General features: G+C 44.8%; 1 protein-coding gene across 1 annotated transcript in view; it reads left to right on the top strand.

Annotated features, from left to right (window-relative positions):
• PLPP3 (phospholipid phosphatase 3) overlaps window positions 1-24,392 on the top strand; it is an 81,291-nt gene that overhangs the window by 39,712 nt on the left and 17,187 nt on the right. The window contains exons 2-4 of the mRNA XM_037021754.2: window positions 1,745-1,902; window positions 16,107-16,387; window positions 16,773-16,830. Coding sequence (XP_036877649.1) covers window positions 1,745-1,902; window positions 16,107-16,387; window positions 16,773-16,830 — 497 coding nt within the window. The remainder of the gene's footprint in view (window positions 1-1,744; window positions 1,903-16,106; window positions 16,388-16,772; window positions 16,831-24,392) is intronic.

The raw sequence follows: 24,392 nt of genomic DNA, 5'->3' as shown, positions 1-24,392 counted from the left end.
TGTTGCTGTTCTTTCTTTTCAAAGCACCAGTATGAATTTGATAAAATAAATTGTTGTTCTAGCAGGAAGCAGTTAGGGGTCACAAAATAAATAGCTGTAGAATTCAAATAAATCCAAAGAATAAAACCAAATAAATCCATGTGTGTATGCACAGTGATACATAAATACACTTTTTAGAAAGTGAGCATTTTTATCGCTGCTGGTCTGGACCAAAGTAATTGAAAAATTGTAGCGTTCATGCTACATTTTTTTTAAGAGGCAGTCTGGGCCTCTGAGCAATGTGATGTGAATTTAATTCTTTTTGAAAAACATGGAAATGGAATTTTATCTTTTGAGCAACCTCTTATCTTGGGATTTTTCAGCTAATGAAATTCACATTTGGACAAAATGAATTTGCAAAGTTAAGTTAGGGATTCAGGCATTTTGGGGTGGACTACAAGACTGAGCTAAATAATCTGAGTCTGTTCTCTTCCCTTGCAGGTGAGCAATAGTGGTGCTTAAATGATTTAACATGACCTCTTAGGGCTGTTGGCAGATTCACTGCAAAAATGGATGTAAAGTACTCTACACATGATGTACGTCAGTGAAGATTGTTGTCATTAATGAGATGTGGTCTTCCCTAGTCCTAACATTCAGTGGCTCACCATTTATTTTGTAAGGTGGCATTGGGGCTTAGCACTGGACTTGGGTGGGAGGGGAGGAAGAGGTCTTCAAGTCTAAGAAGAGAGCATGAACAGAGACAGAGTCTCTGTGTGCTGTTTTTCTGGGGGGTGCATCAAGGTGGGGGCACATCAAGGTGGAGGCAGCAGGCTCTGAGTCTGGAGAGGTGAGGTTCAGGTCGTGGGGCCCTCCAGAGGTCATACTTGGAGACCGTATCTTGTCCTGTGCATTGGGGAGCCATTGAAGACACGTTAGCAAGGTCATGACATGCTCACGGTCAGGAAGTAAATGGGTAGATACATGTAAAAGGCAGTAAAGGCCAGAAGACCGACTTGGAGGCTGGTGCAGTGAGCAGGCAGGAGATCTTGTAAGGCGTCACCTTCTACTTCAGGATTATGAGGGACTTTCTTGGCAGGTGATGGAATCCATTTGCCATGACCTTTAAGGGAATGGCATTTGAGCTGGCCACCGATAAACCAGCAGCAGCTGTGAGCATGGCTTGGCCTTCCCGGGTGCCCTTGGGCTCCCCTCCAGGTCCACAGGAGCAGGGTCCAGCTCAGCTCTACTCCATCTTGTCAGTGACTCTTTGAACAGTGAAAGAAAAAACTGAAAATGGCATCATGGAGCAGCTACAACATGCCAGGCACTGTGCTGAGAATTTTATGTGCTCTGTTCTCCTTTAGTTATCACCATAACTTGTTTATGGGGAAACTGAGGCTCTGGAAGGCAGTATGAGAACCAGAGGTCACATTGCTAGGAAGTGGTGGATCTGGGATTCAAATTCAGATTATGTGACTCCAAGGTCTTCATGCTCCATGTAGCACAGCCTTGGGGTGAGCCGGTGAGCCCCTGTACCAGAAACGGTTAAGACCTAGGAGAAGACAAGAGGGTGATGGAGGGGGAGAGGGGCTGCAGTAGTGAAAGCTTCCTATAGGTTGCAGATGATTGTAAATGCAGGGAATTCATTTTCCTGTCCATGTTGTGACTGGGTCTTTGCTGTAAGTCGTTCTTCTTTGGCCTCTTGGCACTGATGTTTCCCCTTTCTTGTTTCTTCCTGGTGTACGTGGTGGTTCCATCTCTCCAGCTGGTCTGCCCTTCCTCATCATTGAGACAAGCACCATCAAGCCTTACCACCGGGGGTTTTACTGCAACGACGAGAGCATCAAGTATCCTCTGAAAACGGGTGAGACGATAAACGATGCGGTGCTCTGCGCCGTGGGGATCGTCATCGCCATCCTCGCGGTAAGCTCCCGGGCCGTCGCGGCCCACCATCGGACTCCCTCTGTGTCAGCTCAGGCTGGGCAGATCTAAGGGAATTTCATTTGATTACTACTATTTATTTCATGTAGTTAATACTATTACTAAAAGTATTTTGAACACTACATATACATGTGTCCTAAAAGCATTAGAAAGTATGCTAAGTGCCCTTCCGAAATACTTTGCATGCATTATCCTCCCAACAATCCAGTGAAGTCTAGATACTGTTCTTATCTTTCTTCTACAAATTAAGAGAAACTGAGGTCAATAGAGTAAAAATAATTTGCCCAAGGTTGTGTGGTTAATGCATGGTAGAGTTGGGATTTACATCTGCCTGTCCCTTACCCCAGAGACTGCCGAGCCACTGGGCTCTAAAGCTGAGCCCCAGAGGAGGGGGCAGATGCTGTGTCAGATATCAGGCAACTTCTGTATCCCTTCCATGTCATCGCTGTGCTGCTGTAACAGTGATGGTGCCACACGTGTGTTCTCTGGCATATTATTTAGTTCTCTCATTCAGGGGCTGTGGTGTCACTGTGAAAATATAGTGGGACGTGGAATCTAGAGACCTCGCTTCCAGACTGGGCATCCCACCGACAAGCTGCACACCTTCATAGCCAGGGATGACAATCTTGCTTCACAGCCTTGCCCTGGGGAATAAAAGATCATGAAATATTGAAATAATTTGCAAAATTCCTCATTGCTGAGCAGGTTACTCATATGCAAGTGTAAGCTGGAGACTCCTATCCCGATATCCTCTTAAAGAATGAAGTCCTCATTGAGGATGCAAAAATGTGCCATCAACTGTGTTAAGGTCCAGAATTATTTTGAGCAATGATGGCCTGATGAAAATTGGGGTCTGGTCCACCTGGCCTTTACATGTAAGGTCATCCCCTGGTTTTAGATGTGTGAATTTGGGGCAGGGGAGACAGAGCGTAATATACAATATCCAGTCCTATAATTTGTATGTCATACATTTTCACAGCTGTCCGTTTCATACCTCCAGTGTTCTCTAACTTTGTTCTTTGCTCTTGAACCCCAGCCATGTGGGTGAACAGGACAGGCCTCCTGTTCACCAGTATCATATGTTTTCAGATTTTTGAGTCATTTTTGTATTAGCCGTAGTTTGGAAGCTTATCTTTGGCCTGTATTAATAAGTCAAAAAGGAAAGAAGTTACCCTTAAGAACAAACACTACATGTGAAATGAGTGCTAGTATCCCCATTATATAAATGAAAATGCAGAGACTCAAAGGGTAAATGATCTGCTCTAAGTCTACACTAAGTAAAAATTGGGATTCAAGCCTATGCCTGGCTTATTTCAAAGTCCTCTCTCCACCTTGCAGGCTTGATTTCAGATTTCAGATAGGGGGTTACCTATCCTATCCAAATGAACTGCTCAGGGGATAGGCAGTTCACTACTTTTGCCTACTTTCGATCAAATAATAAGCCACTGATGACACATGAGCCACATTTTCAGGAAGTGTTTCTTTTGACTGCCCCACTCTGGGGGTTGGTTGTAAACTTTGAGACCCCTCTTTGTTTTTTAATAACATCATAAACCAGGCACACAGTCAACAGTTTGAAATTGGGGAGGGGGAAGGGAGGCTCGTAGAATTCTTTCTAACCTTTAAAAGTAAAACAGTCCATTTGGCAACTGTACTAGTTTCTTAAAGGTGGACTAAGGATCATTGTGTTCAGAAGCTGAGAAATGTAAAATCTAATTTTACCACTTGCTCTAAATTGACAGTATGGGGTTGAGTTCTGTAGGAAGAGTGGTTTTTCCTGGAAAAGATATTTGTAAGGGAAGTCAAATGATTGTACGGTATCTTGTAATAAGGTTTGAACAGGTGTTTTGACAGTAGAATGAAGTAGGATGATCAGTGAATGGAATGATCTTAGGAAGCCAACTGTACCCAGGAGTGGTTAAGATAAGAAGAGGACAGACAGGGATGTCATGCGCTCTTTGCTGTCTCTACATGCAACTAATCCAGCTTGCCTAGCAGGCCGCTCCCAGACACAGTGCAGTGGAGAGAGAGTCTCTTCAGAGGCCTTGGCACTCCCAGGCTACGTGATTCAGGTGAATCAGTGGTTTCTCTAGCCCTCATTTTCCTCATCTGTAAAATGAGAGTGGTGTTTGAATCCATTCATGGGGATTACTGTAAGAATCAAATGCTATCATCCCTGGGAACGCACTTTGTAGCAGTGGGATAGATGGACATAGGGTATTAAAGTATACCTTCTTTGTGACAATTACTATAGGATTTCACTTATATGTGGATTCTGAAAAAAAAACTAATGAACAAACAAATAAAATAGAAATAGACTCATAAGCACAAAGAACAGACTGGTGGTTTCCATAGGAGAGAGGATGAGGGGTGGGCGAAATAGGTAAAGGGGATAAAAAGGTACAAACTTCCATTTATAAAATAAATTAGTCATGGGCATGAAATTACAGCATAAAGAATATAATCAATAATATCACAATCTTTGTATGATGACAGGTGGTAACTACACTTATCATGGTGAGTATTTGGTAATGTATATAACTGTCAAACCACAATGTTGCACACCAGAAACCAATCTAAAATTGTATGCCCACTATATTTCAATAAAAAGCAACGACAGCAAAAAATAAAGTAGCTTCTTTGAGGTTCATGCTTCTCTTCCATTCATCCTTCCTCAAGCAAAACGCCTGGTCAGCAGCTTTCTCCTTGCTGTTTGCCAAGACCAGCCCCTTCTTCCTTTGGAGAGCTAGGATTTCTAAGAACGATCTGTGGCTTGCCTCTCTCCTTATGTTGATGTTTTAATTAAGATGCTCCCTGGCCTCCCAGGTTTCCTTGAAACAGTTGTGTACTGGGATGTTGGTTACAGGAAGGGCAACAGCGTTGCCTTCTCCTCCCATACACTGTCACCAAATAGGTCTGCATAGTGCTTTCCTGTAGGGCTGAAAAAAGGCAAGAAAATACCACAATAATTGGTATCCTTTGTCAGGTGCTACTATGTGCCATAGAAACCTGTGGACCGTGTTCAAGCATTTCACCCTTGCAGGAAACCCCCAAAATAGGTGATCTCATGGTTCTCAGTTTCACTTGGGGTTAAAGGCATAAGGTGTGGTTCATTTCTGAGCCTCTGGCTCATTTCTGAGCTCCTCTGCTGTGGAACAGGTAGTAAGTTAATGATCCTCATTAAGCCTCAGTAGGCTCATCTTTAAATGGAGATAATATGTCTACTTAATTAGGTTTTCAGAATTAAAGGAGCTAATGTATGTAAAGTAACTCAGTTCTTGGCAACTACAACATACGCAATAAATGTTAGCTATTTTTATTATAAATGAGTAAATAGAGTCAGAAAGTGGTAAAGAGAATTAGCCAAGATCTTATGTCTAATAGAAATCGAACCAGGAAAGGAGCTCCAGCCTTTGATCTCATCCTGTCTCCTGCTCTTTACTTGTAGTTAATTAATTAGAACTCAGGTCTCTTGACTCATTCCAGTGAGCTTTGCAAGAGGACTTCGACCCCTGATCCAGCTGCCCCTACATTTCAGCCAGAGGCATGTAGGAGATGTGGCCTCTTAATGAGATCTGTTTGCCTGCTTACCTGCCAGAATGCTGTGGCAATAGGCAAAGCAAAGACCTCAGAGGAAAACTGAGTAATTCACTTGAATATGCTCCATTCTGGAAAAGCTATAAAGTTGAAATTAAACAAGAACAACAATGACATGTTTCCCACCTTCTGATCAGGACTGGTCCTAGAGCCTAGCTGGCTCCATCCAGGATCTGCTTCTGATCAGAGGGTGTGAATGACAGGGAAGGTGGAGAGGACCCAGAGCTGGAAATCTAATCATTCTGCTACTTGCTGCCCAGACCCTCCCCTGCCGATGTCAGGTTTGTTTAAAACAACAAGAGAGACCTTGACTGATTTGGATGCCCTTGCTACAGTTTGAGTAGCCTCACAACAGAATGGAATGCCAGTGGAGTTTAGAGTTTGGTTTAGGGATGCAAATTGTGTAGTGCATCAGAAGTTACAGGGAAAGCAGACACCTTTCTATGGCAAGAGATACGGAAAAATCTAGTCATTTTGACCTCTTTTTCAGATGTATCTCAGATTCTGGAATTATAGCATAATAGGAATTCCTTCCAAATCCACAAAGCAATGGATCCTATCCCTGCCTTGTAAAGGCTTAATGACTCTAGCAGCAGTGAGATTAGGAGCAAAAGCAGTAAATATCATCTCCTATCTAGCCTCCTCTGAGTTAGCTTTGCACTATACTATGAAGAGTATTATGAGCAAAGATTTTAATACAGAAAAAATGCTCAGTATTCTTTTTAAATAAACATGGACTCTGTGTTTGCCTTGGTCAGACCCTGAAAGGGGTTTATATAGATTATTAATATCTAGGAGTTGAAGCTCGGATGAGTCATGGGTGAATCCCCGTCTTCTTTGGCCATCAAAATGCTACTTTCCCTCTCAGATCCCACTGAATATGATTTAGAATATTATTCCTACTAGAGAAAAAGCTCAGACTTTAGCATCATCTGACTTAGGTTCGTGTCCTAACTTCTGAGCTTATTCATTCTGTTGCTTGTCCTTTAAACTCAGACAAGCCATTGACCCCTTAGAAAAGAGCTGTATCTTCCTTTTCTATAAACTGGTAACAATAGTTCACCAACTCCATAGGCTTGTTCTGGTGGTCAAATCCAGTGACATCATGTGTGTTATTTTGGAGAATCATCCTTTTCCTTCCTTCAGTGTCATATAGCTTATAAAGTGGCCTTTATGCACAAAGCGTTCTTATTTGCACCTGGTAGTGATCCTGGGAGGTTGATTATTACAGCTAAGGCAATGGGAGCTCAAGGATATTAAGTGACTTTCCCGTAACTAATTAGTGGCAGGGCCAGACCAGGAGTCCTCTGGTTCTGACGCAAAGCTGTTTCTTTAAAAAAGAATGATACCACTACTGCTTCTGAAGCTTGCCTCTCTTGCGCACTTACTTACCAAGCACCTTTGGTGTAGCAGGTGCTGGGGACCCAGGGGTGAACGTCAGCCCAACTAGTTGCATGCTGTCTCTTGTCACTGAACTGCCAGAAGCTGCGCCCTCTCAAGCAGACAAACAGCACCTTCCGCACATACTGCCTTGTAATACAATTTGTGTCTGGGTCTTGTCTCTCCAGCTAGATAATAGGTTCCTGCAAGGCTCCTACAATTAACTACAAGAAAAGAAGGCAGAGGCCAGCTCTTTCCCTCTTACACGTGGTAGGTACCAAACAAACACGGAGCAGACATCTCTTTCCAGGAAACATTCCTTGGCTGTCTCCTCCTCCATCTTCCAAAGGTGTCTTTACAGTTACTGTGCGGAACTTCCATGTCCGTTTGCTTGTCTATTTCCTGGTTACCCTGGTAGCCTCAGTCAGGGTGGGGGCTGGTCTGATTGGATTTGCTAGTTGCAAGGCACAGATTTGGGTGCTCAGTTTGTCTGTAAAAGCCTCAGTGGAGGCCAAATACATTTTGGGCAGAAAATCAGAGCATTAGGCCAAAAGATGTAAGGGGATCCATCGAGCAGGGAAAACTGGCCTATTTGCTTCTCTAAAACTTTAATATGGATGATGCACAATGGGAGCAGGCTGCGTACCACATGCAAATTTCTTGCTGGAGAGACAAGAAGAAGAGCTTAACACCTCCAAGACTTGTTTATTCAGGATCAGGCTTCAGTTTGCCCACATCTGGACTTCATTACTTCCTCCCCACCCCCCATCTCCCTTTATCTGAGACAGCCCTGCCAAGAAAACAAGGTTCCCCGAGATTGCCTGCTCATTAAAGGTTAGTCGGGTTTCCAAATCTGAAAAAAGTAAAAGACAGGGCCAGCCCAGCAGTGCCTTAGTGGGAGACCCAGTCCCCCAGTTTACAATCCACTGCATTGGTGCAATTACCAAGACCACCAACAGAGAGTGGCCACATTAATCCTTCAACTGTGTCTTCCTCTGATCCAATGGCTACAGTGTTCTTCTGAGACCTTCTTAATCCCTGGGGGCCAGTGGGTGGGGGCATCTCTTTTGCGATTTAACGAAGATCAACAGACACAGGCATTGAGATTAGGATTTAGCTTGTTCCCTTTGCCCATCAAGCACATTCTCACGCCCGCCCTGGAAGAAGTGGGAGCTGTAGGAACTCTTCCTTAGTTATATATGTAAGTCATTAACTTAGGTTTTTATGACTATTTGAAAAATATATCTAATATGCAGGTGACATATGCTCCATTTTAAGTGAGAATGCTTAGAGGCTGAGAAATCCCTGCTGTGTGAGTCAATGTGTGTTAAGGCCATAGGGTAACAGTTACAAGCTATGTAATGGACTGGAAACTCATATGCCTCATCTTAAATCTTCAACGGTTACATCAGGTAGGTATTATTTACCCTGCTTTACAAATGAGGGAGGGTCCAGAGGCTTAAAAGAGGGCCATGATTAGTGTGAGGTTACTCTACCCTAGTGAGTGGTGGGGGGGAGTGGAATTAAAACCCAGGTCTGTCTGCCTGCAAAGCCCAATGTTTGAGATGACATTTACTGAAGGTCCACTCTGTTCTAGGTGTGTTATGTAGAGTGTTCTTTATTTAGTGAGTTATAAATGCTTTTAGGTCCTGGAACTGAAGAGCTCAACATACGGAGGAAATATAACATCTAGGCCACTGGGCTTGTGAGGGCGTAAGAGCCACAGTATGCATAGTGTTTGTGTGAAGCAGCTTATACACGCAGACAGGAGGTGACAACCTGCTGTGGCAGATGCTTGGTGAGACCTCCCTCATAACAGGCATGGTAGTAGGCACTTGGTTCTAGAAGCTGATGTGTAAGACACAGATACTGCTCTCAGAGCTTACTGCCTAAAGGGGAAGCAGGGCAAGTGTAAGACTGTCTACACTGCTGGACCCTCAAGGAGACCGAAGGATTGGTCAGGGAACCACGTGTAGGGCAGGGCAGGGTGGTGAGAGTTTCAAGGACAAAACAGGCCAGATGCTGTAGATGGTCTGAGGTGTAAGTAAAGAGCTGTAGGACGTCAGAAGAAGATCACTGCAGGTGATTTTCCCTGGTGAGGACTTCATCAGCGTCGTCACTGTTCACTGAGCATGGGTACTAAGTGTTCCCACAGCCCTTGAGCTCTTGGTGCTGCCGTCACCTCTGTTTATATACACCTCAGGAAAAGAGTTGTGTAGTGCAGTTGTCCAAGATGCATGAGAATAAGAGCTAAAACTGTAACCCGGGACATGAGTTGGCATTTGACCTCTACTTTGGAGGATGGGTGGGACTTTGATGAGAGAACCTGACATTCCAGGCAGAGGGGACAGCTTCAGGGGTGGTGTCCCCTGGTACAAATGCCAGCCCAGACAGTGGTCTTCAGGAAATGAAGAGCAGATTGTTTGGAGAAATGGACTGTAAGGGAGTGGGCAAAGATAAGCTAGGAGAAGATTACAGCAGGATTGTAGAGTGTCTTGAATGCTGAAGAATCTGTACTCCAATTAACTGCTTAGAGTTTGGTGAAGCCCTTTGAACCTAGCTCGGTCAGTCTTCCAACCAAGGTAAGCAAGAGGCCTGAACAACAGTGGTGCCAGTGCAAGAAGAGAGAAAAAGATGAATCTGAGACACCTGGCAAAAGAAAGACAACCAAAATTTGATGACAGTGGGATTAAGGAGAGGGAGGAGTCTTAAGATTTTACATCCTTACAGTTACACGTTTGATGGCATCTTGTGCAGAAATGGAGGGAAGAAAAGTGAGATTTTGGGGCAGAAGTTGGAATGAATGTGATCTTAGACTTGATTAGATTGACATGCTAATGACATCAGTTTGATAACTAGTTGGGAGATTTGGCAAAAGGTTGGTACAGGCCTGACGGGTAATGCGTAAGCTGGAGAGAGAGAAAGAGGAAGATGCCCGTTTGGAGATCGTCTTCATAGAGGTACTAATTGAAGCTATGGAAGCAGCCACGATCACAGCATCACAGCAGAAAGGCAAGGATAGAACCCTAGGAAGGCCTATTTTGTCTGGTAGAATCCAGGAGGGGAGCCACAGGAAGAAGAAAGAGTGTTGATAAAATAGAAAGAAAAACAGTGATATGATATTAAGGAGATTTAGGAAATTCAGTATCCAAAAGGGGTAGGAGATGGGCAATAGGAAATGGTACAGAAAAAGCAGTCAGGAGACCCTTGCATGGGCAGGCAGAACTAGTCCCCAAGGAGTCCCATGATTTTGAGTCCCTGACTTTTGGGTAAACAATGTTTCATGCTTCACACTGTCTTCATAAAGCTTTGGGCATAGGGCAGCCACTGCTGATTTCAACCATGAATGGTTCCTATGCCCTCTATCTGGCCTCTTTGCTGTCCATATTCTAGATATTGGTATTTTGACTTTTCCATAGAGCCCAGACACTTGGCTGGTGGCTTCGGACAGATCTGTGTCCTCATTGCCTCTCCCAGTCTGTGAGGTGTGGATCTCAGGCCAAGAGGCTGAAGACAACCAAGTGGAAGAAGAATTGAAGATTAAATTTCTCAGCAGTTATTTCTGGTCACTAAAGATACTGCATTTTATGGTAGTAGGTGGAACATTGAGCTTCAGAGAAAAGACAGCTGCATTTCTGTCTCCATCCTTAGAAGTAGGACGGAGGTGTGTTACATTTTTCCTTTCTTGGGGACTGAGAAAGATAACTCTCTCTTCATTATTCTTCATCATTACATGTTTGTTGAATGAATCTCTTCCGGACTGAAAGAAGTTCATAAATGCATGTAACTGAGATGTGAAACAGCATGGCACCCTGTGGCTGATGGGGACTTAGATGTGCAAGATTACATGACCTTACCAGGTGCTCAGTGAACAACTATCTTTGGAAACACAGGTGCTGCTGCCTGCTAGGCCTAGGAGAAAGCCATGCTCCTGATGCCATTGGAACACAGGGACTAGAACGAGGGGGCCCAGGTTGCAGCAATGGCCCTGCCTATGTGTTGCTTCCGCAAGGGCCATTCACTGGACTCTCTGGCTTTCAGTATACTCATTTATAAGGCGTTGACAATAATTTGTTGATTCCTAGGATGTTGTGAGAAGCAAGTAACACAGTAATATAAAAATGCTTCGTGAAGTGCTATGCAAATATTATTATTCAAGCAGATCAGAATACGTTTAGGGAACTTTGTCCTTCAAACTCAGCAGGGGGATAAGATGTTCTCAGTCTCTAGAAGAGGGATTGTTGGGACACTATGTTCAAAATCTTACTTTCCTTGGGATAATTTTTAAGTGGAATGTTACATATGACATAAGCAACACAGTGGGGCAGCCCTGGCTGCCTTGGGGTTTAGACTTCCCTTCTGCTTTGTTCCCCTGAAAGAGGCAGCCTAGATAAAATGGGCAAGGCAAACATAGCCCTACATGTATTTTTATTTTTTGGTTCTACCCTGGAAGGGTGGAACTTCCAAACTCTTCAGCTGGGAATGTTCTTTTCCAAGGAGCTCTTGGAAGTATCTTGGGAAAGATATTTTCAAAGAGTATTTGTTAATTTGTTTCCCCTTCTGCAAGAGAAGGAGACAAAAAATACTTTGGGAGGGTTTTTCTGTTGGATGCCAGGCACTTGACAAATCACGCTGAATCCCCTGGTAGCTTACCAGGTAGATATTGTTGATATTATTTTATAGATGAGGAGACCTCAGCCCAGAGAGGTAAAGTCACTTGCCTTAGGTGGGTTCAGACTGAGGTATTTCTGGCTGTAGAGTCTTTCACCACACTGTGCTCTCTCCTTTCCAGAAAGTCTATCTTAATGTTTCTCCATATTTCCTCCCTGGAACAGTTTAGTGTTTTTGTGAATATGTGGGAATTTGTGCTCATTTATGCCAGAAAAGACAGGAAGAGGAGATGTGTTAGAGTTGGGGACAACCTCCCTCCAAACTGCAGCTGCTCCCAGGCAAGGATTGACCGACCGGCTTCTGTCCTCTCATAGCTTAACTGCAATGCTTTCCCACTTTATTAGTTTCCAGATTCTTTGCCAAGTGCTTTAAAAGGCAGGTAGGGGAGAATTCTCTTCTTGCCTGGCAGCCTGCCATCACCCCCAGAGTCTGTTGCTCTCTGTTAAAGAAAGTGATCAACGTGGAAGGCATTTTTCTTCAGCAGTGAAATTTACATATCACAACCTTGCTGACTGAAGCAGAAATGAGGGCTCTTTGCAGGGGGAGAGGGAAGAGGAGGGAAGAGCTTATTTTGTTACCCAGGAATAAAAACACTGGGAGTAATGAATAAAGTCCGAAAGCTGTAAATCTGCAACTCTGGAGTTAGGTGTGTAACGTGTCGGAGAACAATTTAAGCCTTTGCCTCTTCTGCAGAGGTGAGGCATTTGGGCTGCCTTTCACAGCCCGAATTTCATTAAATGGTCTTTTAAGAGTTAGGATTACAAGAAGCCAAGTCCGGCTGGTTCATAATGATGATTTATGGCTGTGTTGTCGACTCCTCGACCCCTCTGTGCAGGGGGATAGAGAAAATACATAATTTGTTGCTCATTAACTCCGAGATCTGTCCGGGCTGCCCCAGAAGCCATGTGGCCCTGGAGTCATGTGCCTGCTAAATGACTTCAGGCTGGCCCTGTCCTTGAGAATATGCAATTGCTATTCTATAATGGAAATTGTTTTTAATAACAATAGAAATACAGCTGGCACCTGACTTACAAAATAGTTCAACTTAAAGATTTTTTGACTTTATGATGGTGCAAAAGCAATATGCATTCAGTAGGAACTGCACTTTGACTTTTGAATTGAGATCTTTTCCCGGGCTGGCGATATGTGGTACCATACCCTTGTGACGCTGGGCAGCGGCAGTGAGCTACAGCTCCCAGGCAGCAGGGAGATCACGAGGGTAAACAACTGATACACTTACAACTGTTCTCATGCTTTCAGCACAGTATTGAATCAGTTACATGAGTTATTCAACACCTTATTTTTAAAACAGGCTTTGTGTTAGGTGATTTTTGCCCAACTGTAGGCTAATGTAAGTGTTCTGAACACATTTAAGGTAGGCCAGGCTAAGCTGTGATGTTCTGTAGGTGAGGTCTATTAAATGCATTTTTTACTAGCACAATGTTTTCTATTTATAATGGTTTATTGGGATACAACCCCATTGTAAGTCAAGGAAGAGCTATAATAAAATGACTTCAATCTGCTGTGGGTCTTTGAAATTGAGAACCAGAATAGGGGCTGTACTCCTAACTCTGTCACTTACTGGCCTCAAATTGTTCAGGTAAGTCCTTATTTCTCAGTGCCTTAGCATACCCATCTGTAGAATGCGTGTATCTTCTTCAGAGTTGCAGAATAAATGAAACTGTAAGGTGCAAAAGAAATGTAAGTGATTGCTGCTATTATTAGCATTGTTATTAGGAATTTGAGGTACCAGGAATGTTCTCTTTACCTCATTGTCTTGCCAGAAGAGGAAGCATTTTAATTAGAAGTTTACTGTTTGTACGACCATGGCACTAGAAAACTGAAGTTTTACAGTGAAGGGATGTTCGAGCTGAAAGAAGTCCATGAATTGTAATCAGACCCTTTCTCCCTAAGATGACAGCAGAGAGGTGACTCCTCTGAGATGAATCAGTAAATTCATGTAAGAGATGCTAATCTACAGTGGAAACCTTCATGCTCTTTATCAGGATCAAACAGGAAATCACCCTCAAGCCAAGCCAGTTTAGAAAGAGTTCCTTAATTTGTAGCTTCAAGGAATTTAGAAGCAACCAAAGGTAGAGATTGTGCATGGAGCCTTGGTTCTGCTCCTTGCCTGTGGGGTCATCTCTGAGGAAGTACCTTTCCTCTGCTATTGCTTATTACCTTTCCCTGCTTGGTGAGGAGGCCTGTGGTAGAGGGAGCATGGAAGAGTAGAGAGAAAAAGTCATTGCAATTGTGAAATAATAAATCACGGGATCTAGCACCCTCATTTTGCAAAGTGGAGAAACTGACATCCTAAATTCATTCAGTGAGTAAGGACTTGAACCCTGGCCCTTGACTCCTAGTTTAGTGTTCTTCTGCCTCCGTCTGAAGTCACACGAGCATGATTTATAAAGAAAGAAGAGTAAGAAAGAGAGAACATGATGGTGGTAATAAACATCTGGAACTTGTTAGCCTGGAAGGTTACATAGGGTAAAAGTATATACAGGTTCAAAAGGAGAATTAGACCCTGAATGGTAGGAAAGAATGCTGGATGGAGCGTTAGAACACCTGGGTCTAATCTTTACATGTGAATGAATTTGGACCTCAGTTTCTTCCATATATAATGGACCCTCTCATTTCTGACTTGCTGTGCTTCCCAGATTTTAATCTCTACAACATGTTATCAAAGGACTCTTGGTAATGTTTAGAGGATATTTCCAATTTTGCAATAAAACAACTGTGGGACTACTGTCCTGCTTCCTTTCATTCATTCATTCATTCATTCAGCCAGAAGTCTCTGTATACCTCCAGAGGATCTGATAATAGTCCTGCTTCCCAGGTAATGATCAAGCCAGGTCATTGGACTGAGCTGGCCTTTGACCATCTCTCTAATGTAGAATCAGACTCACTAACTCTGATCTGGGAAACCAAAGTGTAACCATTAGAAATACTACCCATTTTTATAAGCACAGAATCACCATAAAAATGTCAGCAGGGCCAGTTGCTCTGCTCCCTACTGGGCCTACTTGTCCCTGGGCCCAGCTGGCATTGCCTTCCTGCATACCCATCCTGCCCCCAGACTTGAGAGTTCTACAGGACTTGGGTCAGACCCCATGCCTTGATGCCTTCTCCTGCTGTAGAAGAGTAGCAGGAGACTTTGAGAAGGAGTGCCCGGATGTGTCATTCTATTGCTTCCCTTGTGGTTGTGAACATGCTGTCTGTTCCCTGAAAGGGCAAGTGTAGCTCATCATCCTGCCCCGTGAGGAAGTGTGAAAGGGACCTCGTGGTGAGTGACAACTGTCCCTGGACTATGGCTGCAGCCAGGAAGTGGCCAGGGCTGTGCCGTAGAGTTAAGACAAGGGCAGCAGGCTGTGGGGGTGTGCATCACCGCAGCGGAATTGGCCCTCTGGTGCATGGGCGTCCTAGCAGATGATCTAACCGAAGCAGCTGCCCCTGTTCTTAATGGAAAACCAGTTTTGGCTAAGGTGTTTCCCCTCTCTGTGCTTCAGCCATATCTACTCATGGTTGTTGTAAGGATTTCATGAAATACAAGTGTGTAAAAGCAGTACCTGGTATGTAGGAGCTAATCAGAAAGTTTTTGATCAATCTCCTCTAAGCATTAAGGAGTAGACACAATGAGATGGAGGAAAGGTAGGAAAATCAAGACTTGCTCTCTGTCCCTCAGGATCAGGAAAGATAATGCAGATTTGGAAATTCACAACACTGAGGCCATTGCATTAAAAGTTCATTGTTTTGTAGACCAGTGTTCTTTTCATTATACCGTACTTCTAAAAAGTAAAACGAAAGAATTTTATGACCCAGATCATTTCCATCCATGTTACCGCATTTAAGCCAACAGCTCTTCAAAGGTGTATCACCTCCTTTCATGGAGGAGGAAATTGCATCTTGGAAAGGTCATTGCTGACGGTCACCAGGGAGGAGACAAAGACTGACTCAAACCCAGGACTTGGTCTTGGGGACCTTCACCCTTTCCTACACACAGCCCCACCACAGCTCAGTGTTGGCACAAGGCCGAGGCCCTTGCAGATTAATTGTTAGTGATTCTTTACCCCAAATCCCAGAATCCTAAGATTTTCTCCCATCTTCTGACATCCTGGCCACCCTTAACCATGTCCTTGACTCTTCATCTAATTTTTTTCTATAGCTAAGTCCTTATTTGTCTTTTTGTTAAAATATATATATATATATATATTTTTAAAGTTCTATTTTTGTATTTGTTATGTATAACTATTTACATGTAAATATATTTGATTGCATATTTTTCTTGTTTACAAAAGTACTAAATGGCCATGTAGGACTTTTTTAAAAGAGGGAAATATGACCTTGTTAGCACTTTAATCTTTCCTCTCATGCATATTTATGCCTCTGTACTTCTTAAATAGAAAATTGAGATTTTTTAGATTGTAACCTGCAGTTACAATATACTGAATAGTCTCATGTCATTAAATATCTTGCACAGCCTAAGTTTTGATGATGAGTCTCAATGGCACCTAATTCCCCTCTCGGTTTCCTTTCAGATCATCACAGGGGAATTCTACCGGATCTATTACCTGAAGGAGAAGTCCCGGTCCACAATGCAGAATCCCTACGTGGCAGCCCTCTATAAGCAAGTGGGCTGCTTCCTCTTTGGCTGTGCCATCAGCCAGTCCTTCACAGACATCGCCAAAGTGTCCATAGGGCGCCTGCGTCCTCACTTCTTGAGTGTTTGCAACCCTGATTTCAGCCAGATCAACTGCTCTGAGGGCTACATTCAGAACTACAAATGCAGAGGTGACGACAGCAAAGTCCAGGAAGCCAGGTGACACTTCCTCCCATGGCTACAGCGCGTGTATGCAGGTAGTGCAGTAAGGGCTTACTAAGCATCTGCTGGGTGCCCGGCTCAGTGCTGGACTCAGGCTGAGATGGCTGAATAAGGCGCAGTCCCCGTTCTCCAGGAACTCGCAGTCAGTGATTGAGACAGATGGGTAAATAAGCAATTACGTGGCAGCATCGATTAGTCCATTCATTCATGTGTTTATGGTGCCTGCTAGCCTCCAGGCAGTACTTCCAAGCACTACCACCGGTGCAGAAGCAAACATGACAGTGCTGCTCTCAAGGCTGCAGGCTAGGGAGGGAAGCCGGGCAGACACATGTGTATCAGCCATGTGAATATGGCCCTTTCACGCCCTTTCTTGCTCTTGCAGGAAGTCCTTCTTCTCTGGCCACGCCTCCTTCTCCATGTTCACCATGCTGTATTTGGTGGTAAGTACCTACCTTCTGATTCCAGTGGAGTCCAGTGGCCAGCCCTAGTTTAATTCCCTTCTGTACCCTTAAAATGGTTAGGGACAGACTTACTGTGAAATCCTTGAAAAAAAGGTTAGCTAGAAAAATTAGGTTCTGTTTTGAGCTCTGCCACTGTGTTAGCAGAATGTTTTACTTTCCAGGCTTATCCCATTTTTCAAATAAAAATAATATTTACCATGGTGGCTTGATAAGGATTGCATACCCATTTTGAAATTACACAGTGATAAAGACACTTGTATAACATTTTATGGCAACAAGCCCTGTTTTCAGAAAACCCATTAACTCAGTTGCTCCTTACAAGAACCTTATGTTAATAAGTAATATTATCTCTATTGTGGGAAAAGATTACTAAGTAAGGCTCAGGGAATTCGAGTGAACTGCCAAGATTTACATAGATACCAGAACTGCTGCTCAATCCAGGCCATCTGATCAAATTCCATGCAATGTTCATGACCTGTGCCAGTCCTCCTCCAACCCTACCAGTGGAAAAGCTTTAAAGATCATCATTATCTGACAACACAGAGTAGTTTTGAGCTTTACCAAATACTTCTGCATCCGTGCGTACATGTGACCTCATAAGAATATGGTGAAGTATGAAGTCCTTATCCCCGTTGCTCAGGTCCAGGGGCCAAGGCCAGAGAGGCTAAGCAGGCTGTTGGAGGTCTTTCAGCTGGGGGTGGAGCCAAGATCTGAATGCTCCTGTTGCCCTTGCCAAGGCCACGTCTTCTCTGACTTCCTGGAGACTTGGGGACAGTGCAGGTGGAGGGCCCTGCTCCCCTCCAGCTGCCTCACAGGCTGCTGCTGGGGTGTTTCTCTTTGTCAGTTAAATATGGTCCCCCTGCTTTTCCTCTCCCCTCGAATGAAGTCCATGTGCCAAGGCACTTCCTGCTTTCAACTGCTTTGATGGAGTTCAGAGCAAGAAGGTGCTGAGAGGTCAGACATAGCTCAAAGGAGCATTAGCTGTTTGCAGAAAAGAACATTTTGACTTCAGCTTATTTGAAAAACATTAGTTAGGAATTGAAAAAAATAGCAGAGAGATTTTTTGGTTTTGTTTTGGTTTTATCCCCCAATCCTTTCCAAGTCTGGAGGCCTCTGGGCTTCCTGTTACCTTGGATGCAGAGCTGAAAGGTGGGTCTGAACTCTAAAAACATCAGTCGTGGATTTTACTTATTCATGTAGCATTTTCTTCATCCTCCACTTTTTGTTGTTGTCGTCTTGGTGTGTGCTTTGCTCTACAAAGGCTAATTTAACAAAGCTGTGTAGTTTCCTGTTCCATTTTTATATTTTTACACAGGGCTGCAAACAATTTTACAAATGTAATTTCAGTGCTTGGTAAAGGTGCTTTGAGAAGTGTGGGTCTGTGTTTTTAATTTTTCTTTCGTCTGCCTTCTTTTTCTTCATATGCCAAGAGAAAATACCTGATAGTTTTGAACCCAGTACTTTGTCCTCTGGGCCAGGCATTGTGTCAAGTTCACACTGTACCCCTTCAATTCTCTCAGTAACCTGATGAGATGTGTTTTGATTACACTGTTTTCAGTTTAACACAAACAAACCTTAATCTAAGAAGTTAAGTAATAAAAGTCCTTCATCCTGGAAGGGGCATGAAAAGTATCTGCAGGCTGCTCTGGACCAGTCCAGCACCGTTGCATATTCTTTTCATGGTACTGCACTACAAAAAACACAAAAAAACCTTGCCAGATAAACTTAAGGACCATAAACTCCTGACCCTAATTTTATTCCCTTTCTTCAGATCTGCTTCAGTGGGTGAAATCCTATGCCCCTCTCACTTCCACGCCCCTATCACCTCCTACCAGCTATGATTACAGCAGGAGATGTCTGCAGGGGTAATGGGTGAGGAGTAGACTTTGAATGTTTATTTGCATCTCTCTGACGGAGGAAAAAATTTATAGTGCCTTTTTATTGCTGGAGGGAAGGAAGGAGGGAAGAAGGAAAGGAGGAAGGGAGAAAAAGAAGAGCCTCCTTAATTCTTCACTTCCTAGGCATATCATTACCTACATCCACACCCATGCGCACACCACACAATCTTAGGAATTCTTGCAAACATACACACATTCAATATTCATAACTTGCAGATAACCACGTATACAGCATATAAACACAGGGCTCAGTTTTTAGCTCTAAGTTATCTTGCCCTAAAACAACTTCTGAAGCTATTAGGCCAAGAAGGAAGGAGGACGGTGCTCTTTGCCAGGGCTCATTTTTATGTGATATTACACAGAAATTTCAACCCTTTGAATGTCCAATTTGCAAAGCTTTCTGAAGCAAGTTTGAAGAACACCACTGCTGCCTGTCAGGGTTGGTGGGAAATCCTGCAGTCAGTCAGAGAAGCCCCTAGACGGCCACTCCCACTCCCATCCCCTCCCCAGTGCATTTCTGTGGAGCTTCAGGGAGTATCAGAGTTGAGGGGAGGAGACTCCGGCCTCCTCCAGGGTATGGTATGCTTTTGTTAAGGTGGCCTGTGATCCATAGCTTCTCTGGAGCCTTGGGCAGAATCACATTTGAATCAGTTGAGTGTAAGTATTGATGTCTTTTGCCTTAGGGTAAGACAGACCTGCGTGATCCTGGCCAGGTCGCTTACTGGCTCTGGAATTGTGAGTAGACTTCTTTGCTTTCTAGCCTCGGGATGCTCATCTGAAAGTGGAGACAATCTTGTCTGTTTTGCCTAGTTGTTGCCACTTTCCTTCTCCAGACCCCACTCTAGCCATTTGTCAAATGCAAGAGTGGAATTAGATGGTGTCTCATTTCTCAATCTCTATGGCTATGAAAGATGTTTGAACTACCCTTAGTGCTGAGAGAAGACGGGAAGCCATCAGGAACAAACTTAACACTGACATTACCGTGGAGCTCAGAGAGCAGCAGCCGTCCCTACTCCAGCCTTTCGGCACCAGCCACCATCTAGAAACTTCCATGGCTTTGAAGGGCACTCCATTTTAGGTTTTGTTTTGTTTTTCTTCTTTTTTTTCATTTTAGGTTTTGATTTGTGAAATGGTTAGCTTATTCCATGTTAGGTCTTGATTTGTAAAATGATTAGCTTGGAAAAATCATGCCCCGGTCACCAAGTTATTACTGGGCACAAAAGCTTAAGGATAAGCTTGTTAAAAGGCTTGTTAGAGATGAATGCAGATTCTAATAAGAAAAATCCCATAACATATTTAAGCTTCGTATCCATGTCTGAGTCTTGGTCTATACCTCAGAAGACCACATCTGGGTTGGCCCTGTACTTCCATGGTCAGGAATCAAGGATGACTTGGCTGTCTGGATAAAACACCAGCACCAGGGCAGTCCCCAGTTCATGTGGCATACTTGGTGACTCTTCTGTGAGCCAGGCACTCTGCTACCTTCTGGGCTACTGAGATGAATCAGATCTGGGCCTTGCCTTCAAGGAACTCAACATGCATTCACCAACTGTCTATTTAGTGAGTGACTGTTATGCACCAAGCACCATGCTGGGGGCAGGAATACAGACATTAGTAAGGCATGGTCACAGCCCATGGGGTGTTCAGTCTAGGGGAGCAAGTAGCCAATGGTAACAGCCATACACTGTGCAGGAGGGACAAGATATTAAGTAGGTTATTATGGAAGCTCAGAATTGTGGCCCCCAGGTGAACCTGGAGTGGGGGTGACAAGCCCAGGAAGGCTCCTGATAGGATGAAGATGGGAGGACTGGAAGAACTATGTGCAGGTGAAGACAGGGATGGTTGTTTAGGAAATGCAGGTGTTCAGTTCAGAGCAACTTTGGTGGCAGGTAGGAAGCAGGGGGTAAAGGGCACATCGAGAGTTGAAACGACCTTTCAGGTTTTGATCCCCAGCAAACTCAGGTCCAGGCCTTTCCCTGGCTGCTGTGCTCCTCTCCTAGGAATGTTCGCCTTGCCCCTCATCTTCTTAGGTCATCTTGTCAGAGAAACCTTCCCTGGCCACCCTGTTTAAAGTGACAGTCCCTTCCTCTGATACTCCCTGGCTCCCATTGCAGTCTTATTTTTCACCTAATTTCTCACCATGTGACATACTATATATTCACTTTTTCATCTATATCTACCAAATAAGTTGTACACTTCACCTGGGAGAGGTTTTTTTCCCTTGATTCACTACTGTATCTTATTTCCTCAGACAAAGGCTAACATTTTGTTAAGTATACAGTGAGTATTTTATGAACGAGGGGATGCAGGAGGGAGTGCGCGCGTGAATCCCAGGTCTTCCGGCCCTCCAGGCCATGCGCCTTTCCATTCCTGTCAGAATTCCGTTCTGACATGATAGACCACGAAGGGCCTGTGTGGTGAAGGGACGGCCTTTGCTGCCTCTTTGTCGACCTGTTTACCTGTTGACTCCTTACCGCATGTCCATGAGAATTGTTTATGTCGGAGGGCTCATCGGGGTCCAGGGTAACGAGGAAGTGGCTGTACTCTGACAGCTGTGTTCTCCAGCCTGTGGCTGTTAGTCACTGAGGTTTTGTTCCACATGTTTGGAATCCCAGAGCAATGGAGTCTGGTGTGCCCATGAACACCGCCACAGATCCTGGGAGTGTCTGATGAAACCCCTTGCAGGAATAAGATTGTTTCCCAGGGCAGTAAACCCCTGGGCCAGATGTTTTTCCCTTTTCTCCCTCTCTCCCTCCATCCCGTCCTCCTCCGTCCATCTAGGAGCTTCTGAGTACTTGTTCTGTGCCAGACCTTGTGTGAGTGCTTGGTGATACCAGGAGATCAGGGAAAGAAGTAAATGCCACAAAGCAGTTGGATTAGTTCTGTGATGAGGGTGAACCAAAAGTGGGAGTGCAGAGGGAAGGGCTGCCAGCTCAGCTCTGGGGGGCACTAAGTCAGCGCCCAGGCTTTAGATCGGATCAGACATTCTACTCTCACTCTTACAGATCCAGTACACTTGTGTTTCAGACACGGGTGTTATAAAAGTATGTGTCAGGTGAGTTAGAGGAGCCTGAGGTTCCAGGTGTCTCGTGGGGGTCGTCCTTTAGAGCCCATGACAGCCGGGTAGTCCCCTCAACTCGCTTCTTTTCTTCAAAGACAGGAGTCGAGGATAAAGGACTGATACTTTCTGTGCAAAGCGCTTGTTCCCTCGCTCGTTCCCTAGGAGGTGAGATGGTTCTACGGTTACAGCATGGATGTGGAGAGACAAGTCTTACTCTTTGTTAATCATGGCTCTTTGTTACCTTGAGCGAGTGACATGGCCTCTTGGCCTTGATCTCTACGTCTGGAAAATGGGCATGATTTGGTGGTGCACAGCCCAGTTCACACGAGCCACTTCAGACCAGAGGCTTAGGCCTCACCAGGATCCCCGAGTACTTTCTGGAATACCCTGCTCCCTGGAAATCTGAGCCGGGGGAACACTGTGTGGGTCAGGAGGCTCTGTTCATTCCCACTCTGCAGAGGCAGTACCCCTTATCCAGGACAGGACGGCAAACCTCCTGACCACAGAGACCATCGTGGACCAAAGAGCAAAGACGCTTCCCCAGAACCTGAATTCCCATCGGCTTCAGCAAAGTCCTAGGCACCTGAACGGGTGGTTAGGAAAGGGGTGTCCCCCTAACAGGGCGATGGGGACAGCTGCAGGTAATGAAATGTAAAGCACCCAGTGCAGTGTCTAGAATAGTGCTCAGTAAACTGGCAGGTTTTTTTCACCCCTGAGAGTGACAGAAAACAAGATCTGATTCCCTCTGAAAGAGGAGAAAAGTCAACCAAAAGCTCTTCCTTCATCCTGAAAGTAGTTGAATAACTTCCCAGAGAGAAATTCCAGTTCTATGCCATACAGACAAGTTCACCGGGCATGGGACCGAGCCAAGCATGAGTCCTGGGAGAGACGAGAGAAAGGGGAACGGTCCTCCCCGTGGGGGTCAGCAAGCTGGACAGGAGGGCAGACAGGGACACAAGGAAGGACAAAAGCCTCCTTTCCAGTCTTAGCACAGGGTCCCCAAGAGGATGGATATGAAGGGCAAGGACCGTGCAAACCCGTTTCACCAGTATGCAAAACACAGATGACTTAGCAAGAACCACATGTGACTCACCCCACATCTGACTCTGCCAGTTCTGACCAGAGAAGCCGGCTTGAATTCAGTCAGACCTTTCTGAGGAGGTTTTGCTGGGGTTCCACAGGACCTCAGTTTTGAAGCGAGGACCAGAATGGAGAGGAGAACCCCATTTATGGAGTGGGTTCAGTGTGCCAGGGACTCACACACACACATCATTGGAGGAGGGCAGACATGTACCTTTCTATTGTAATCTTCATATTTACAATCAGTTTTACTTTAGCAATTGGAAGAAAAATCTCAGGACGAGAAAGGGACTTTAAGATTATAGTCTTTTTTCATGAAGGAACTTACTTTATTCATGTCTGTGTCTTTAACAGTTTTGAATAGAACAAACGCTCAGGATGTGAGATTGTTTTTTGAATGACCCAGCCTCCTTATGTCATCTAGGAGTAAGCAGAAGTTCAGAGAAGCAGAGCGACTTGTCCAGGGTCATACAACCGGTCAGGAGCACAGCAAACATTCAAACCTAGTTGCTGTGACTGCAAGTTGAACACTTTCTGCTCCATGGCACTGATGATTCAGAAGTGGGTTCTCCCATCCCAGAGGCCTTCACACAGATGCGGAAGTAAAGACCGATGAGACGGGGCATCAGGCTGCTGACCACTAGGAGCGGTCAGGGTGACTCGACTTTCTGGCTTTGTACAGCTATGCTCACCCCTTTCCTAACCACCCGTTCAGGTGCCTAGGACTTTGCTGAAGCCGATGGGAATTCAGGTTCTGGGGAAGCGTCTTTGCTCTTTGGTCCACGATGGTCTCTGTGGTCAGGAGGTTTGCCGTCCTGTCCTGGATAAGGGGTACTGCCTCTGCAGAGTGGGAATGAACAGAGCCTCCTGACCCACACAGTGTTCCCCCGGCTCAGATTTCCAGGGAGCAGGGTATTCCAGAAAGTACTCGGGGATCCTGGTGAGGCCTAAGCCTCTGGTCTGAAGTGGCTCGTGTGAACTGGGCTGTGCACCACCAAAATCTGGCCCATTTAGCAGTGAGATTGAGGTGGAGTGGAAGGAGTTACTAGATCCCTTCGACAACCTCAAAGTCTTTAACATCAGCTTACTTCTCAAAATAGTAATAGCCAGTGTTCAGTCTCTTTCTTTAAATATTTTCTTGTTCTGGTGGAGTCAACCAGTCATTGAGTAAATCTCATTTACCACGGCAGAAGGGTGATGTAGATTTTTGAAGAGTGCCTTGAGTGCCCGCCCTCTGGACAGATCCTGTGTTATCTCACTTGACCCTGGAAACCCTGAGAGGGAGCTACTCTTCTCCCTGTTTCACAGATAGGGGACAGGCTTTAAGAAGTTGAGTGACCATGATGCTCATAGTAAGTGGAGGAGCCAGGATTAGAGGCAGGGCTATCTCATCCCAGAATTCACTGTGCTGCTGCTGTGCAAAGTTTCCCCTGAAGCTCCAGCTGCAGACCCCAGGATCAATCCTGAGATCCTGGGGCATTTCTCAGTAGATGTGTTAGTTA

This window comes from Manis javanica, chromosome 4 (assembly GCF_040802235.1).
Source record: "Manis javanica isolate MJ-LG chromosome 4, MJ_LKY, whole genome shotgun sequence".
Lineage (NCBI taxonomy): Eukaryota > Metazoa > Chordata > Mammalia > Pholidota > Manidae > Manis > Manis javanica.
Note: the sequence above shows the minus strand (reverse complement) of the source record. Positions and strands in the feature narration are given on the sequence as shown.